This window comes from Trachinotus anak, unplaced genomic scaffold (genome assembly GCF_046630095.1).
Source record: "Trachinotus anak isolate AG129_WGS33_773 ecotype Australia unplaced genomic scaffold, CSIRO_AGI_Tana_v1 ptg000011l, whole genome shotgun sequence".
Lineage (NCBI taxonomy): Eukaryota > Metazoa > Chordata > Actinopteri > Carangiformes > Carangidae > Trachinotus > Trachinotus anak.
The window spans coordinates 253976-272907 of NW_027273862.1; the positions used below are offsets into that span (position 1 = coordinate 253976).

General features: G+C 41.1%; 1 protein-coding gene across 4 annotated transcripts in view; it reads right to left on the reverse strand.

Moving 5' to 3' along the window:
- Nucleotides 1-18932, reverse strand: part of LOC139628189 (cell migration-inducing and hyaluronan-binding protein-like) — a 187424-nt gene that overhangs the window by 46032 nt on the left and 122460 nt on the right. For all 4 annotated transcript variants that reach the window (XR_011692707.1, XM_071489626.1, XM_071489627.1 and 1 more), the window contains 2 exons: nt 10984-11153; nt 673-882 (listed from right to left, as the gene is read on the reverse strand). Coding sequence is in view for 3 of the 4 variants with exons in the window: in XM_071489626.1 (XP_071345727.1) it covers nt 673-882; nt 10984-11153 (380 nt within the window). In the remaining variant the exon portion in view is untranslated. The remainder of the gene's footprint in view (nt 1-672; nt 883-10983; nt 11154-18932) is intronic.

Genomic DNA, 18932 nt, shown 5'->3' on the forward strand with positions numbered 1-18932 from the left:
TTGAGACACTCCCCTTTGGCAGGAGGCTGCGGTCCTTCAGGACCAAAACCTCTCGCCACAAAAACAGCTTTTTCCCGTCTGCTATCAGCCTTATCAACAAGGCTAGAGAGCCCCACTGTCATTGATCCCCCTGATCCCCAATTGCACCAATCACCAGCAAAAATTCCTTGAATGTGGAAACATACTTGGCAATAAAACCGATTCTGATTCTAACATGGGCAGCTCTTCTTTAGCTCCATCTTCCATGTTAGATTAACTGACTCCTTGCAAAGTGACTGTGCCTTGTGAAGAAGTATCCATCATGAATATATTGAGGGAACTGGATACTGTTTTCTAAGATGACGCCCTAATTCCAGTGAAGGATGCTCACCAAGAGTATCTACTGAAAATGTCTTTCATGCCTCAACAACTGCTGCAATGAGCAGACAGAGAGATTCCTCCATTTATAGATAGACAATTGAACATTTTGGGGAGTATGTGTATTTGCTTACTCAATTGAGTTGCATTTTTTGCTGGCATGTTACTTTTTGGTTTTATATCGTCTCATAATTTCATATCACATGTGCATTGTCAACTTGTAACACTATAATATTTGTTAAATTATGTTCTTTGCAAATACATCAAGTAAAAAACTGAATAAAAAAACTCTTAAAAAAAAAATTCTTAACTGACCAGCAATCCATTGGAGCCATGGATAGTTATGCAGCGGGAGAAGGAGTGGTGGATGGACAGATCTCTGACAGAGGTGGGGGGATTGTAGCCCCCTCTCTCATCCACGTCTCCATTCATATGGAAATGCACTGGATAGTGCCCCATTGTCTGCTGGCCCATGTGCTGCAGTTCCATCCCAGCTATATGAACTGCCTTGAAGCCTCGCTCCACCTGATGACAGCAGACACATTTCAGTTACCGTATTTTCCGCACTATAGGGCGCACTGGATTATAAGGCGCACTGTCAATGAATGGTCTATTTTCGAACTTTTTTCATATATAAGGCGCACCGGACTATAAGGCGCATTAAGCGAAACAAAACAGTCAGATAAGTCAGTCAGACTTTATTAAACGCGTTCACAATAACTCCCAACCTTGTTCAGTTGTAACACGTAAAAAAAGCACAGTCTGCTACCGCTAAATCAAACGTTAGCGTATTCACAATAACTCCTTATAGGTCCTTATACACGCACACTGTAATATTATGGTGAAGCACAGTATGTATTACTCCGCGACGCTCCTGACTACGATAGCCGTAATGCTGCAAGCGGTGCGGCTTTGTAGTTTACCAAAGTCGTACTAAAACATTTTGACAGAGCGCCGTGAGCGCCGTGTACCACACAAAATCGCTTCGAGGTTAGTCAGCACAACCAGAATTAATCCATATATAAAGCGCTCCGGATTATAAAGCGCACTGTCGTTTTTTGAGAAAATTAAAGGCTTTTAAGTGCGCCTTATAGTCCGGAAAATACGGTACTCCTGCAGGGAGATCAGGTTGTTGTTTCATTCAAATAACAGCTCTAACTGTAATCACTGGACACAGCAAAGAAAAGCAAATGGAGGGTTTGAAATGCAATGACTATTTCAACAGTAGGTGTTTGTGAATGTAAAATATCAAAATAAAAGAGGGAAGGGTGGATGATGGGGCTGAAGGAGGGATAAAAATGGTATAAAAAAGAAGCAATAGAACAAGAGTTAAAGGAAAGAAAGGGTGGGAAGGGGGTGGGGAAAGAAGGTGGAGGAATGGAGGGTAATAAATAGGCAGAAGACTGAAAGGAGGGTCAAAAGAACTGATAGGGGGATTTATGAAAGGGAGGCCTGGATTAAGGTAGAGAGGGTGATGGTAAAGGTAGGATGGATGTTAGACAATTCACAGATGAAGAAAGAAAGAAAGGAACGAAAGAAAGAGCAAAAGCATGGCAAAATACAAGAATGGAGAGAGAAAGGAAGCGTGAAAGAAAACAAATGAAAGGAGGATGGGAGGAAGTATGTGAGGAGGTTAGAGTCATAAGGTGGAGAAAGTCAGGAAAAAAGGATGACATGGATGGAAGGATGGACAAATATGAGGATGTAGAGGAAGGAAGCAAGAAGGAAAAGAGATAGAGTGCAGAAAAGAAGTAGTTAGGGTGGTAGAAAACAAGAAGAGTGGCATGGGGAGGAAACATGAGATAGAAAAATGATGTAATAGACAAAGAGATGGGGAGATAGAATCGAGAAAAGAAGGGTGGATAAGAGAAAGAAAGAAGGGATGAAAGGACATGTTAGAGGCAGTTAACATGACAGGAGATTCATCAATAAAATACATTTGAGAGCAGAGTGACTCAGTGATGAAAAACAGCTTTGTTCCATAAATTAGAGCCACTGTTGCACCATATGATGAAAAAACTTCCTAACTAACACTTTGGTGATTGTAACTTCAGTTGCAAAATGAGCCTCTGAAAAATGCTAAACCCCCCTGCTGGGAATTAAACGATTTTAAAAAGAGAAGCTGAAACAAAGGCTACACCAGTCAGCCTGTGACCAGCTGATATTAGTGATACGTGGTTTTATTACAACAGTAATAGCGGAACTGTCAAGGGGGGAGCGTGCTCTGAGGCGTTGATTTTTTTTTTTTTGCGATCAAATTTTTATTTCATTTCCATTAAGTCCAACAGAAATATTACAGGGGATACAATATTATTAGAATGGATTCTCAAAGAAAGACAGTTGGCCCAAGACATAAGAACGTGTCATGGGAAAAAACACAGTGAAAGTATTAATGATAATAATAATAATAATTTATATATATATAATAATACATAAATAAAATATATAATAAAAAATAATAATAAAAAAAAAATATATATATATAAATAATAATAAAATATAAGAAGAAAAATAAAATTACATACATAACCTACAAAATATACATACATACACACAGACATATATTGACAAGACAGAAGGGACTTGACATCTAGAAGCACTAGATGAGAGGCGAGAGAGCCAGTGGGAAAATCAACTTACAGCATGTTTTTTAAAGAGTCAGCGGTGCTACGCCAGGTGTTGAGGGTGCTATCATTAGCACCATTAATCCGAGCTGTTGAAAGCTCCATGTATATGACGTCCAAAAAAGAGAGAATCCAAGACTGGGTAGTCAGAGAATGAGGTGGCTTCCAGCGAGTTGCAATCATTTTCTTGGCTGCCGTCAGTCCAGCAAAGATGACTCGCTTTTTGAGTTTAGAAATACTGAGGATTGACAGATTATTTAGAATCAACACACATATAGTTACAGGCACTGTATCATCTATCAAATCAGACAATTTGGATGCAATATTGCCCCAAAACTGTCTGACAGGAGGACAGTCCCAGAACATGTGAATAAATGTGCCCTGGGCTTTCAATGAGCACATATTACAACATGGCTCATTAATAATTTTCATGTGATGGAGTTTAACAGGGGTAAGGTATGTTCTGTGTAAGAAATTAAAATGAATTTGCTTATGATCTGGATTACGAGATGCCTCATGAATGCTGGACCACATCATGTCCCAATCCAAATCCTGAGCTAGGTCTGGGCAGTCTCTCCTCCAGATCCTCTCCACAGGGAGTGAAACAAGGTCTGTTACCTGTAAAAAATGGTACAGTTTGGATACCATACCCTTAGGTCTGTTTTGTTTAGTGAATAAATCTCGGAGTGGGTGGGTAGGTAAAGGACATTGCCTGGGCACGCCATGTGCTCTAAGCGCTGACCTTAGCTGTAAATAAAAGAAAAAAGTGGAACCTGGCAGGTCGAATGCATCCTTAATATCAGCAAAAGAGAGTAATCCAAAATCATTATAAATGTCTTTTAAATAGTGAACACTCCTCTGCTCCCACTGGGGAGCACCGATAGGTCTCCCCCCAATTAGAAGTGCCTTGTTATTGAATATAGGAGAAAAGATGTGCCACTTGCAGGAAAGATGGCAGTGTTTTTCAACTAATCTCCATACCAGCATAAGATGAGAGATAATGGGACCAAAGCGTAGTTGACACTGTTTTTTAGAAATGTTACTAAAGAGAACGTCTTGAAGTGTCCATGGCTGAACTATATTGCTCTCTAGCATGAGCCAAGAGACAGAGGAATGAGAATCAAACCAGGAGAGCAGGGGCCTGAGCACGAACGACCAAGAATAAAGTTCAAAATTGGGGACGGCCAGGCCACCATCCTCCCTCCTTCTCTGAAGAATAGATAATTTCAGACGGGGCCGCTTCCGGTTCCAAATGAATTTGGAGGTTGCAGATTGGAGCTTGCTCCAGTAATCAGATGGAGGGGGAAGAGGAACCATAGAGCTTACGAAATTGAACCGGGGCAAAATATTCATTTTTACAATAGAGATACGGGCTCGAATAGATATGGGGAGGTCAATCCACCGGTCCATGTCCCTCAAGATCTTATTCAGTACAAATGAGTAGTTATGCTTAATAATCTGATTTAAAGAGGAAAATATTTCAATTCCTAAATACTTAAAGTGTTGTACTATGGGAATACTGATTGGGAGGACAGATGTTTTTGCAGTGTCATTTAGATGTAAAAGAGCAGACTTGGACCAGTTAATTTTAAAACCTGACATATTACCAAACTCCTCACAGGTGTTCAAAAGGTGTGGTATCGACTGAGCAGGATTTTCCAAGAAAACTAAGACATTGTCCGCATATAGGGACAGCTGGTGCTGGGTGTTATAAACAGAGATGGGGGAGATCAAATCGGACTGACGAATTGCTTGAGCTAGCGGCTCCAGGGAGAGCACAAATAGTGCAGGGCTTAGCGGACAGCCCTGGCGTGAGGACCTGGAGACTGAGAAGAGGGAGGAGTACGTTTGACCAGTAAGTACCTGTGCTGAGGGATTTGAGTATAGTGTCTTAATCATACCAATAAAAGTGTTACCGAAACCCAGTGCTTCCAAAACAGACCATAAATACGACCATTCTAATCGGTCAAAGGCTTTCATAGCATCAAGTGAAAATACAGACATGGGTGTTTTATTATCTGTTGCAGTGTCAATGATGTGAAGTAGGCGTCTAACATTATCTGCTGCAAGCCGCGACTTTATGAAGCCTGTCTGATCAGGGCTGACTAATGATGGCATGTGGTGCTCAAGGCGGCGAGCAAGGAGTTTTGCAAAAATTTTTAAGTCAGAATTTAGGAAACTGACAGGGCGGTAGCTAGAGCAGTCAGTAGGATCCTTATCTTTTTTCAACAGCAAAGAGATGAGGGCTGTGTTAACGTCCCTTGAGAATCTGCCTTTTTCAATTGAAAAAACAATCATATCCAAAAGAAATGGGCCCAACTGCTCCCAGAAAATAACATAGAATTCAGGAGGGATCCCATCAATGCCTGGTGATTTTCCTCTCTGCATAGCTTTTGCTGCTTCCCACAACTCTTCTAATAAGATTGGCTTATCTAAGTCAGTAGAACCTGTACTTGATAGCTGGGGCAAATGTAAACGACTTAAAAAATTATCATATTGATAATCTAAGGATCTAAGGACACCTCTGATTTATATAATTCAGAGTAAAAAGTTTGAAATGTATCATTTATCTTTTTAGGGTTAGTGCTAATATTGCCCCCTGCCGACTTAATAGCTGGGATGTCTGCAAAGTGGTCACTGGTCCTAATTCTCATGGCCAGGAGATGGCTAGGTCTGGCACCATGAAAGTAATACTTTTGTCTGGTCCTGTGAATTTGAAATTCTGACTGTTGCTTCAAAATGTTGTTGATTTCCTTCTTAACTAGCGTACGCTGTAGAGCAACTTGCTCTGTAAAATTGGTTTGCAAAATATAATCCAACCTGGAAAATTCTGTCTCAAGATTTTGTAACTGAAGAGATCTAGATTTGCGAGCATTAGAGCTAAATAATATTGTGTTACTCCTAATGAAGCCTTTTATAGCATCCCAAAGGATTCTGGGGTCCTCTACAGAACCAACATTAAAAACAACAAATTCTCTGAATCCTATAATAAACTGATTAATATATGCTTCGTTTTTTAATAACGAGGTATTAAAGCGCCATCTGGCTGCGCGTTTAGATAGACGGCCCAGAGTTGCAGAACAGAAGACGCCTTTGTGGTCTGACAGAGCTATCGGGAGTAAAACAGCAGTATTAATACAGTGAAAGAGCTGGGGGGAAGCAAAAAGGAAGTCTATTCTAGAAAAAGATTTATGTCGGCCAGAGAAAAAAGTGTAGTCTTTGATGGAGGGGTTTATTAATCACCACATATCCACAAGCCCCAAATTACTGGCCCAAGATTTTAGAGCGTTCGTGGCCATAACCTGCCCCCCTGAGGAGGTTGTGCTCGACTTATCAAGAGCTGGGTCCCACACTGCATTGAAGTCTGCACCTACAATGAAGGAATATTCTGTTAATTCTAACATTTTCGATGTAATTGAATTAAAGAAATTGCTGTTGAAATCATTAGGTGCATACGCTGATATAAGAGCTATTTTCCTTGCATTGAATTCTATACTAGCAATTACAAGCCTACCCATGTCATCTGCCCAGGATGTTATAATTCTTATTGGAAGACTGCGTCTAGCAACAATCGCCACACCTTTAGTTTTCGTGTCAGCAGAGGAGAATGCTACAGTATGAAAGAATCTATTAGCAAGACGACCAACGTCAGCTTTCAACAAATGCGTCTCTTGCAACAATGCTATGTTTGACTGAACATAGTGCAAAAATTGGGTTATTTATGAACTCAGATAGGCCTACCGCCATAATGGAACAAAATAATAACCCATAAACAAAGTTATATCAGGCTCATTGGCAGCTTACCAACTGAAGAGCATCAGGTGGCTATTAAAGCGGTGACTTAATGTCAGACCTCAGTGTCTGGTGACAGCAGGATGTCTGTCTTGTGAAGTAGTGTGAGAAGAACAAAGAAACAGTCCACACGTACCAAGTCTTAGATTCGACAGGGAAACAAGGACAGAGTTCTGTCACAGAAATGGCCGATGTGAATCTGAGGTCAAGGCGAGGAAGCGCCGTCATCCCGCGCCGAAGTCTCCGGATATGGAGCCGGCATTGATGCCAGAAAACCTCTGCCTCTTTGGGTGAGGTGAAGGCTTTGTACTGAGCACCGTCTTTAACTTTCAGAGTGGCCGGATAAAGTAAAAAGAAGTCCAGACCTTTAGCTCGAGCTGCATCCATAGCCTGGTGAAAACCTTGGCGTCGCTTGACGGTGAAGTTGCTGAAATCTGGAGAAAAGCGAATCCTCCGACCTTCAATGGAGAGAGGGTCTTTCCTGGTGGCACGCAGGATGGCCTGGCGGGTCGAGTAGCGAAGCACGTTGAAAATCAGGGTGCGGTTAGCTCCTCGGTTGCGGGCGTTGTCATTGTAAATTCGGTGCACTCTCATAATCTCAATCTGGATGTCACCGAGAGTGGGGAACCACTTAGGTAGAGAGTGTGAAAGAAACTGAATAGCATTGGACCCCTCAAGCCCCTCTTCAAGGCCAGTGACGCGGATATTACACCTTCTGTTCCTGTCCTCCATGTCGGCTAGCTTGAGCTCCATAGCCTGAAGAGCCTGGTCGTGTCTGTTCAATGTACTGGCGTTGCTTGCGACGGTGGTTTTCAGTGTATTTACATCAGACCTGATGGTGCCAAGGCCGGCCGCCAGCGTGGCTAGCTCAGCCTGGATAGCACTTAGCTTCTCGTCGTTGTCTTTCCCCACCTGTTGAATCTGAGAGAGGCGCAGTTCCAGATAGTCACGCTGCTTCTGCAATACGGACTCGGCAATGGCGTCAATATCTTGACGGTTGCTTTTAGTTTTTGTAGACATCGTTTTTATCTATCTTTAGATAACACAATAGGCCAGTATGGAAACCCCTAGCTCCGAAAAAATCAACAATTTGGCAATGCTGGGCCGGGAGCTGAAAGCCTAGGCTGCCATCTTGTCCAGCTGATCACGTGACTCCGAGGCGTTGATTTTGAAGAGTTCCACTGAAATCTCAGTGGGGCTTTCCCTGGTGTGAGTGTGCCGCTTGTACTCGCTGTTCACACACCCATTTGTGAGAAATATGTGACATGAGCCTGTGATGGAAGCTTATAATAGGATATGATGATGGTAGCTCTCCATAGAGAGAGAGGCATGAATGCAGCACGAAAACAACCACAGCCTCTCTCCTCTCTCTCTCTCTCTCTCTGTCTGTCTTCTGTGTGCTTCAGTCCTCGCCTATCTCACTGTCTCTCTCCACTGATTTAATCCTCTTGACACACTGCATGGGTTTTATTGAGCATCTTTTCTAGTTTAACCACACATCAGTACATAAAATTTTATTTGATCAAATGTGGAAATATTCGTCTTTGCAAATGAGCATGCAGCGCCTTCTCCTCCTTTCTTCATCCAGTCTAGTGGCATGGCACTAAGGACAGCAAAGTGATGCCGGTTGGCAAATCTCAGCATCAGGATATTTTGACCACACAGTCCCATCTCAAGGTCCATTTACTAGCTTCACATGATTCAGTTGAAACCCACAGAAAAAAACAGATGGAGATGGATTTGAGATTGTTTTGTCAAGAATGAACTTCATTACCTAATGTTGGATGGATTACCATGAAATTTAGTTCAGACCTTTATGTTGTTCTCAGGATGATTTGTAATGACTTTGTAATCCTCTGCCTTCTTTGGTTTATGACTAAATAAGAAACACTGCTAAACTCATGGCATTCACCTCAGCCACAGCTGTACTTTAGTTTATTAGTGTATTTAGTACAAACATGCTAAAGTAAGATGGTAAACATGATAAGCATTATACCTGCTAAATATTAGCACGTTAGTAATGTAATTGTAGGCATGTTAGCATGCGTCTGCTAGTGTGGCTCTGGACTTGGTATGAGGTTTTAAATCTAGCTTTCTTCTCTGTAAACTTCATTATGGCAGTTAGGCCCTGGATCGTCTCTGCACTGGATACACATAGAAATAAACAATAATGATCTTCTCATCTTAGTCTGTATAAGACAGCAAAGAGGTGTATTCACAAAAAAAATGTTGGACTGTTCCTTCATCTTTCTTTACTTTTCATTGGTTTCACCCTCTCACTGTGTCTTATCTGTTCACATGTAAGCTTTTATATTTGCCACGTCACCCCGACCTTTGGGTCAGGATCGTTGTTGAAATTTAAAGCAGCTGTGCAAACTTCCCTGCTCTGCCGTGTTCGGGACGTTACCGTCACATCACCGAACGTCACCGGAAAGACCCGAGTAGTCCCGAGGGAACCCGAGGGCAGCTAGTTACCTATAGCGTGCTGCGTACATGCTCTGCAGTTGTGACCGAGTTAAGCAGAGTCGGGTCGTTGTCGTTCTGTGTCGGTTGTGCGTGAGTACCAAGTAAGTTTGCATATGTGTGTTAAACATATGATTCTGTTCTGATTGAGTGTTACATACCATGGATGGGTTTTATATCTGACGATATTTACGTTTATTGCGGTGCTAAATTGTAATGGTGCGGTCTGAAGCGCCCCATGTGGCCATTAGAGAGTATTATTTGACCTCAGTTGTTATCTTACTGCATTATTTGTGTAGTACGATATGTGTGTTTAGCTCACAGTCATATTATTTTAAGTCTGTAACATATTAATACATTTATTGTTTATTTATTTCTATACTTCAGGAAACCACATCTCAACACATCCTGTATCTTGTTCGTGTGTGGAACATTAAAGAAGGATAACAAACCCTCTGGAGTAGCTGCAGTTTTTCTAACAGAAAACTAAGGCCAGACTGTGTACGCCAGCATCCAAAATATAATCTACAGCAGCAGTGCTTCATGAAATGCTGTCACAGAGTGTGATGCACTCATGATGGAGGGGTGGAGCAGGCTCTAGCTGTCCTCTGGGTAGTGAGGTCAATGGGGCACTGTCAGTGACTCAAATCATCATCTGATGTGAAATAAAACCTGTGTTTAATGCAACTGATTGGTCTTAGCTGTTGAGTCATTTTAGCCAGCCACACTCTGTCACACACCTGGCTTCACCCAGCTGCAGGGGATTCCAGCTTTGAACAAAAACAACAACAACAAAACATTTGGGTATTTGCTTCAGTATTTGTTATAACTGCATTTGGTTTGTCCCACTACACCGCTGCACTTTGACTCTACAAGGCAAAGGTATTTATTAAGGTAGTTATTCACTGATAATAAGTCTTTGAATACAGTACCACACATTTTTTGTGTTTAAAGAATTTAAGCAGAGTAGGACTTTGTCCGGTGATTTTTGACATGCCTCTGTATTTGTGGATAAACAGGTGCAGGGACATGGTCTGAGTTCCTTAATGAGCCTTTTATTAATTGTGTTATTTTCTTCCTCATATTTCACTTAAGTGAAAGGAGGGATCATTTAAATCAATCTTTTTTTATATATATATACTTAAAGGTGAATAAGTCTGCATTAACAAAATAAGGCTTGATTTAGCCCAGCCCTAGCTGAATTATTGCTGCTTCCTTTTCAGGTTAGGTGTTTCCTCAGAAAACAACCTTGCACTCTCCTTTATGACTTGTTATATATCTGTTAGTGTCACATATTAACTATGTTGTCCTGCAGGTGGGAAAATAGAAAACGCTGTAAAATGTTGTTTCGGAAGCAATGACTGACCTATTTTGCTGGTTAGGTTGAAGGACTTGCAGATGCAGACATTTTTTTTATTTTGTGAACTCAAATGATTGTAAACAGACATTTTCAAGAAACAGTGCTAATGGACTTAAATGAGGTCTTAGGACTTAAATGCCAAAACCTAGTATGTGGACCTTGAGTTGAGATTGTTCTGTCAACTGTTGTTTACAAGGTCAAGCATTACAGTAATTGGCAAGCTGAAATTAGAGTAGCTCTCACATAAAAAAGCAGAGAGAGCTGAAAAAAGTCACTGCTGAGTTCTCATCCTCAGGCAGCACACCATGATCCCTGGTGGAAACTGGTTCATAAGTGGATCGTCTGGTTGTCTGTGTTGTAAATAACAAGGTTAGGACGACAGTATACCTTTAAATGTCCACCGAAAGTGTCGAAGTCGAAGAATTTGCAGGCCTCATTGCCGTAGCAGCCAGGCTCCATCTCACCACGGAGCAGGATGTTTCGACTCAGCAGGCCGACCTCTGCCCTCATATCCACCCCGTCCACCTCTTCACCCATGTGGATGAACTGGGCCTTACCTGCACGTGCACACACACACACACACACACACACAGGATAAATCAACAAACTGTACTTTTCCTAGTCTCTAGTGAGAATGAGCATCTTCTAAACAGTGCTCAGCTCTGTAGACCTGACTTTCAGACAGCACTGTCAGCAGATGAGTGTAGATATGTGTAGACCAGTTTTCAACAGATGTCTCTATTTTGTGTTTTTTGTAACAGCCCTTGAGCTGAGGTATGAGGCGTGTGTGTGTGTGTGTGTGTGTGTGTGTGTGTGTGTGTGTGTGTGTGTGTGTGTGTGTGTGTGTGTGGCTGAGCAGATGTTTCAGACAAACGTGATGAAGGATATAATAGTGAAGCTGAATCAGAGTCTGTAGCACCACTTTCTTCTGTATTTGAAGGAGAATGGTCAGGCAGCACTTATGGTGAGCAGAGGCACTCAGCAGACAAACACTGATGCATAATAAAAACACACACACACACACACACACACACACACACACATACATACAGTTTTGTTTTTGTCATTATGTGATACTGAGTGTAGATTGATGAGGGAAAATGTAATTGTTTTGATCTGAGCATATGCTTCACCATGACAAAATGTTACTTTCTGAATGAACTGTAAACCTCCTTAATCTGAACTTGCTGCATCCTGATCACAATGTTGGTCAGCGAAGGGTTGGACTTTTCTCCCTGGGGCTGGTGCTACAGGATACTCAGAACAAAAAGCCACAAGGCGCTACACTGTCTTTTAGTCCAGTACCAAATGAAAGGGCCCTATTTTTGTTGTACACAACAACCAGTGTAAGCAGCATGTTTGGAATTTTTCTTAACTATGTACTATAATTATAATTGTGTGTATTTGTGTGTGACTGGAGAGCAAGTGAAACACAGATGGCACTTTCACACCTGTAATTTGGTTCATTTGGTCCAGGCCAAGGACAAATACATATAGTATATTGCAGCCTTTTAGTTCTGTCCAGTTGTGTTCACATTGATTTATTACAAACAAACCAGGAGTTGTAAACATGACGTTATACAAACTGACAAGTAATTCATTTATTGGAGAGTTTTGGTGCTATATAGCCCTATGTAGGGAAATCAAATTTCACAGATTTCACAGATTTCTGATCTCACAAAGGGGACAACTTTAAGCGCCACATCTTTCTTTCTTTCTTTCTTTCTTTCTTTCCTATACTTAAATACTAATTCTCCAGAGTTTGTTGACTTGTTACCTCTGCCATTAAATTTTTGTGATCATCCAATTAAAAAGGTGGATCCATGAAAACATTGCACAATGGAGCATTTTTCAACATTTGCGTCAATTTCTCAGGAAATATTGTTTGTGTAAAAAAAAAACAACCAAACAAAACAACCAATACAAACAAACCAACAAAAAAACATATTTCTGGTGTGGAAATCTATGATATTGCGCATGCTGGTACCAATCTCACAGACGTGTAGGAATGTTTGGCCTTGGTGGAGGTAAGCGCTTTACTGAGTGCCATTCTAGTTTGGTATTTATTTGCTGGGAGTGATCACTTCTCAGTGGATGAACTGGAGAGACACATCCTGGCTTTATGAGTCTGGGTAAATGTCAAGATAGAAATAGAATAATGCTAAATCCTTCACCACTGCTTCAGGCCATTGATGCACTCACTTTTTTTTTTTCCACTCATGATCATTTATGCCATTAAGAACTGTCAAAAGTTCACCATCTAAAACCCAGGCACTAGTTACTGGACTCAAAATGATAAATAGACCTGGGCTATCTGTGTCCGTGTCTCAACAACACACCCTCCCTGTTTGTGCATAACCTTGGGGGCTGTGAAACAGACTGGAATATCACAAAAACAACACTGGTGGCAGAAGGGCAGTAATTAATGAAAAGCATTACAGTAAGGAGGAGGATGACAGGAGCTCTGAGGAGCAGCCACGGGCTCACAAAAATAGGATTTCCACATTGGATGGCCAAACGCGATGACGTCAGAGAGCTGATAAAACACAGGCACAGGAGGTGTGGGGGAAGTTTAATGGACTTATATTCTGATGCAGCTGGAGAGGAGACAAATGTCAGCAGCTCATATAGAGATACGAAAATACATAGATGGACTCCCACAGCCACAACAGAAGAAATGCTAACTTTAATGTTTTGGTCAATGAATCACTGAAAGGATGCGACAGCTATGAGAGGACACATCACATCTCGTTAATGCTGACTTTTATCTCATGTGGGCACAAACTCAAAGCACCAATGACAAAGGTCATTTGAATCATAAAAGAGAACAGTGAGTGCTGACAAGGCTGACCTGAAGAGTGGTGATGATCTGCTAAATGTGTGTATGATGCAGAGAGGAAGAAAATAAGTGTCTCTATGTTTATGTATTCGCATGGGTTGTGTGTGTGTGTGTGTGTACGTGTGTCAGCCTGAATGGGCTGAAAACACCTTCCACCGACTCCTACTCCGCTATTAGACTCTGTTTGTCTGTTTGTGCACGCATTCATGCACAAACACATAATAATACATAATAACATAATAACATAATACACTCCCCAATCCTAATTCTAACCTGACCTTTTAACCAAAGTATTAACCCTCAAACAGCCCTTTGAAGTTGTGAGGAACAGCCAAAAGTCTTCTCTCGATAAATTGTGTAACAAACTAGTCCTTACAAAGACAGAGGTACGAGTACACACATGTACACTCACACTCAAACACAACACACAACCCCTACCTCTGACTCAGCCTTAACTGTCCTGGCAATAAAGATTGTTTCATTGTGGAACTGGGATTTTACTGCCTAGTTGGACTGGGATTTCATTCCAAATCACTAAAGGGCTAAAATCACTCATTCAGTACTCAATGAATAAAAATGATCAAGAAAAAATATGGCATTTATGATTTCAGTTCATGTTGACACCTGTAGTTACTGCTGGTAACAGTAAGTGTATTTTAACCACACAGTTGCTACTGGTGCCTCATCTTACAACGCAGCCAGAGAAAGTGTAAGCTGAGAGGATCTGTCACCTTGCATTGTTTCAATACAGCAGGACCAGACAGTGTTTACAGAAGGATTCTACATACTGAAATGCTCACCAAAATAATGGGAGAGAACATGAAGGCATCTTTTAAATCAGGCCTGATCAGGAAACAAATAATACAGGCAAATAGTCATACAGGTTGTAAACAAGCTGTTATTTAGTCAGATTAGGTCTGACTACACTCATATTGCTAATTATTCCCCATAGTGCAAGAAATCCATGACTGCACACAACCACAGTGGGTATGACAGGTTAAAGGTTTTGTAAACAAGATTTTAACAATAATACAGCAGCAAACAACTATTTTTTTATGTGAAGATATAATTTAGTCATGGTGTCCTGAGCAGAGAAGGAAATCACATCCCCTTTATGTGTACTGTAATCTGAGTTTCTCTTTTTATTGTTTTGGTAGCCGGTCTGTTAGCGTGGGCATGCTAGTGCATGTACGTGTGCATGTTAGTGCATGTGAGGCCTTCCATTAAACCATTGGCCAGCCTCAAATTTATAAAAAGACAGGCACTGTCCACACATGATATGGCACAGTGCAGTACACAGTGTTCAGGTGAGAGCCACCTTATAGAATTTCCTCCACTGAGGAAAGGCTCCAACAAAGAGAGATGAGACCAGAGCACACGCTGACTGCCCATGGGGACTACCAGCTCAAATCCCAGTCAACTGGTTGACTGTCAAAATATCCATAAGGTTTTTAAAGTTTTACTGGTTCCATCAGTGTCATTTGTACGGCTGTGGTCCCAGCAGATAAGTCCAAGGCTAAATTTCTTACCCAGTCTGACTGTGGAGCCAATACTGGTCTGTCTGTACTGAGATGGAGAACCTAGAGCTGCTAAAAGCTCCAGCTGGACTCAGAACTGGTTTTCTTCTCCTCCAAGTGCAAATGACTTGATGTTATATAATGCTACATGTCTGTTTTCATTAGTGACAGCTAGATAACATTAGCTGACTTGCTCTTACCCATATTATAAATGTGTTTGACAAATGTTGCTATCGCTAGCTTTCTAATGGTCAGCATTGCCCTGGAGCATATCCCAGCAATGCTAGCATGAGCTAATGGTTGTGGCTGGTTTGTTTATTTGTTGGCTCTCGTGTTATCAGGGTAACTTTATTCAGTTGTGCTTCTTATTGTGTGTTTAGTTTGGATTTCTTTGGGACCTGTCTGACTGCTCATATTTATTGACCTTTTGAATTGTTTTAACCAATGACGCAGTGTTTCAAGATCTCAGTTATTACTTTGATTACTTCAGACATTTTGTATAATGCATCTTTGGTACTGATGATTCAGCCACGACACATAGAAGTGAAAACAAATGGAACTTTGCTTTTGGATCCCTGGAAACGTGAAATAAGTCTTTATACATCACTTAAAGTGGCAGTCAGCTATACTAAACATGTGATCAAATATAACATGTGTCTTCCATATCACATTTAGCTACACAAAATTCCAAACAGAGGTCTATGTTAGTAACAATTAAAACTACTACATAGAGAAGTCAAAATCTTAAGGATACATTTAATGTCATAATTACGTCAACAGAAATGTGGTTGTCGACCAGTCGCTTTATAAGAAAACCCTCAGTTCTTTTGTTGAAGCTCTAACTCAAGCTGTTTGTGTTTTTGTATTGAATGTGAATATGGCTCAAAGTAAGTGTGATTAGCTTTCATTATTCTAGCATTTGAACTGTGACACAATCTGCCTGATGGGTTTAAAGGTTACCTGAATGCACTGCCATTTGAATAAATGAGTTCATGACACAGTTTTCCCTTCCTGTGTGACTGATGTATTTCCCCTGCTTGGTCTTTTTTCATTAATCCAACTTGTTTCTTACATTCTCAACTTTTGCTTTTAACCTTGTGAAACACTTTGCAGCAAAGTCGTTTGTGTTCTACAGGCTGTAAAAGTAAAGTGGACTTTATGTAGCTCGTCATTTCAAATTGGAATAAAATGAAATGAAAAAGCCCTCTTTCCACTGGTCAAAAAATCATTTGCTAAGACCCACTAACATCCGGCTTTTGATGGCAATGGAAAAGGGTAAAATTCGGGCATTCACACCCACATGAAATGACTCTGCAGTAGACATGGATATTTATTGGCTCCGGCTCCAATCAACATTGATGTAAACACAAGACCTGGGTGAAAGTGTTAAATTTCGCCCCTTTTCCGTGCTGTTACATCTTTCAGAGCAGGAGCAATTTAAAAGGACCCCTAAAACAGAAACACTGTGGCTACACTGTACTCTGGGATGAAAGCTTTAAAAACACACAATCACTGATCGAAGCATCTCATACAGAGACTCCCACACTTTTACAGGAGCACCAGCCTGGGGATGAGATGTGAGGTAGAGGTTTCACTACAGTCTCATTGAGTAACCTAAAGTGTCCAGTTCAGGTACTGTTGACCTGTGGTGAGTGTGGAACGATGGAAACTGACCAACTGACACTGGCATCTTCAGCATGGGGTTCATTTTCACAGCTAGACTTTATATGAATATCTACAATATCCACAATTTATCTAGTAGCTTCATGTCAAGGAGCTAATTTCTGCAGTAGTTTCTCTTGAGAGTGATGTTGAGCAGAACCAAAGAAACTGGCTCAAAGCAGGAGCCTGTCAAAGAGGTGCCAGGTAGAGTGTGTGAACAGTACAGCAGCTGCTAGTGGACTGAAACAGGACATTAGAGTACCAGTTCAGATGCTTCCACTACACACAAAGAAGTGATAAGACATGATGCTCTGTAGAGATAAAATAAAGAGAATGTACATCTAAATTCTTGTAAGCACACTGTGCACACTCAGAGTCTTCTAACTCGCCATCTACTGTAGCTGTGCAGCCTCTGACAAACACTTCCATGTTTTGGAATAGTTGACTGAATTTGAAATTGATTAATTTAAGATGCATTGCTATGATTTGTTCAATATTCAGCTGCTGTTTTTTTTATTCACTTTTTATTGTTTCATATATTGTTTCATGAAGAAAAAAAAGAAAAAAAACAATAACCTCATATAAAACAAAAACATAAACACAAGAGACAATGACAATAATAATGACAATGAAACCTAAAAAAACAAAAGACAAAAAGAGAAATTGCAAACAAAGAAAATATATCTATACAAAGGGTAAGCATTACCAGCACCTACCTTATCATAATGCTGCCACTCACTTACCAGCATGGCATAGGAGGTAAATGGAATTATAACCTATAACAACCTATAACAAAATGGCAGCCATAAATACGGCAAGTATAGTTAAGCACATGGTTGTCACTCACAACCACAATACCATTAGCAAACAGCAAACATGGGCAAACATCACATCACAATGTCATCAAGCGGCTCCATCATACATTTCGACATATAATACAGGCCAGCTGTCATTTAAAGGATTGATGTTTTTTGTTTTCCAGTGCCTGAGCACAATCCTACAACCTGTGGTAAAAACCTGCAGTTTTGACATTATCTTTTTTTAAGCTAAACAATAATACAGTCACGGCTGATGAGGAGCACATGGGGCATTAGCCCTCCTCACTGAGGACCTCAGTTCTCCCTGACACACCGGCTTTAAACTGAGAACCTTTCCCCTGTTTTAAGCTAAAAAAAACTGATGTCTGTCTGTTCAGATGAGTGAAGACCTCAGCCTCTGTGCCCCACTTCCACGCTCTCTCTAAACGTGCATAACTCCTGTTACAGAGCAGGCTCTAGCAACAGGACAGACTTTTCATTGGTTTTAATTGGCTCAATCCTGCTGTGCTACAAAACACAACTATACAGGCGGTGACAAATTAATGGAAATGGCTGAATAAATGAGTAGACAAACATAACTAATGCAGATGCTTCAACACAGGTGCACTGCATGGTACAAGGAAGGAATTAACATCCCATCATACTCTGTGGTATGTAGAAAAGTGAAAGAATCTGTATAAAAAGGACAAGAGGGAAAGATCTAAAGGACTTTGAAAGAGGGTTCATTGTTGCACGGATGGCAGAAGCTTCAGTCACAGAGATGCTCAACTGACTGGTGGCTCAATAGGAGCAGAGACTAAAGTAACATCTGCATTTAGATCTGTGGGTAAACAGGGTCGCACATTCAGCGACCATGACCTGTGCATTACTGCGATTTGAGGAAAAACAGATGAGTAACTCTTCCTCAGGTGACTGAGGTGAATGGTATTATAGTAGGACTGCAGTACATCGACTCCTCATTACAAAGATTCATTCACATTTGAGAGTCCAGTGGTGCACAAACCAGAGGCACTGGTCTGCAGAGATGTGGAAAAAAAGTGATACGGTAAGATGAGTGATCCTCACCGTGTTCTTGACAGGTGGGCCAGTGCATGTGTGATGTACACAAAAAATAAAACAGTACAGTCCTGAATGCTTGATCCCCACAGTGAGGGTGGTTCTGTTATGTTGTGGGGGGCATTTAGCTGGAATGGCTTGCGTCCACTTGTCCCCTTAGAGGAAAGGGTCACTGCAAATCAACACTGCTCTGAGCTCCTTCCAGGGGGTGGGCGATATAACAAATATATGGAATGTGGTAAATGACTATATCGAGGACAAATTGTCACGTAATTGTTTTAAGCCACAACATGAAATTTGCTTTGGTGTTTCACTCTCCTGTGGTGGAGGGAACTGGAGAGAGCAAAGGAAGTGAAGCATTAAAGCAAATTTATACGTGTATTGAAACAGTAACTGAAGATGGAGGAGGGTGAATTGGTTCAGAACATGCGGCCTGCCTTCCAT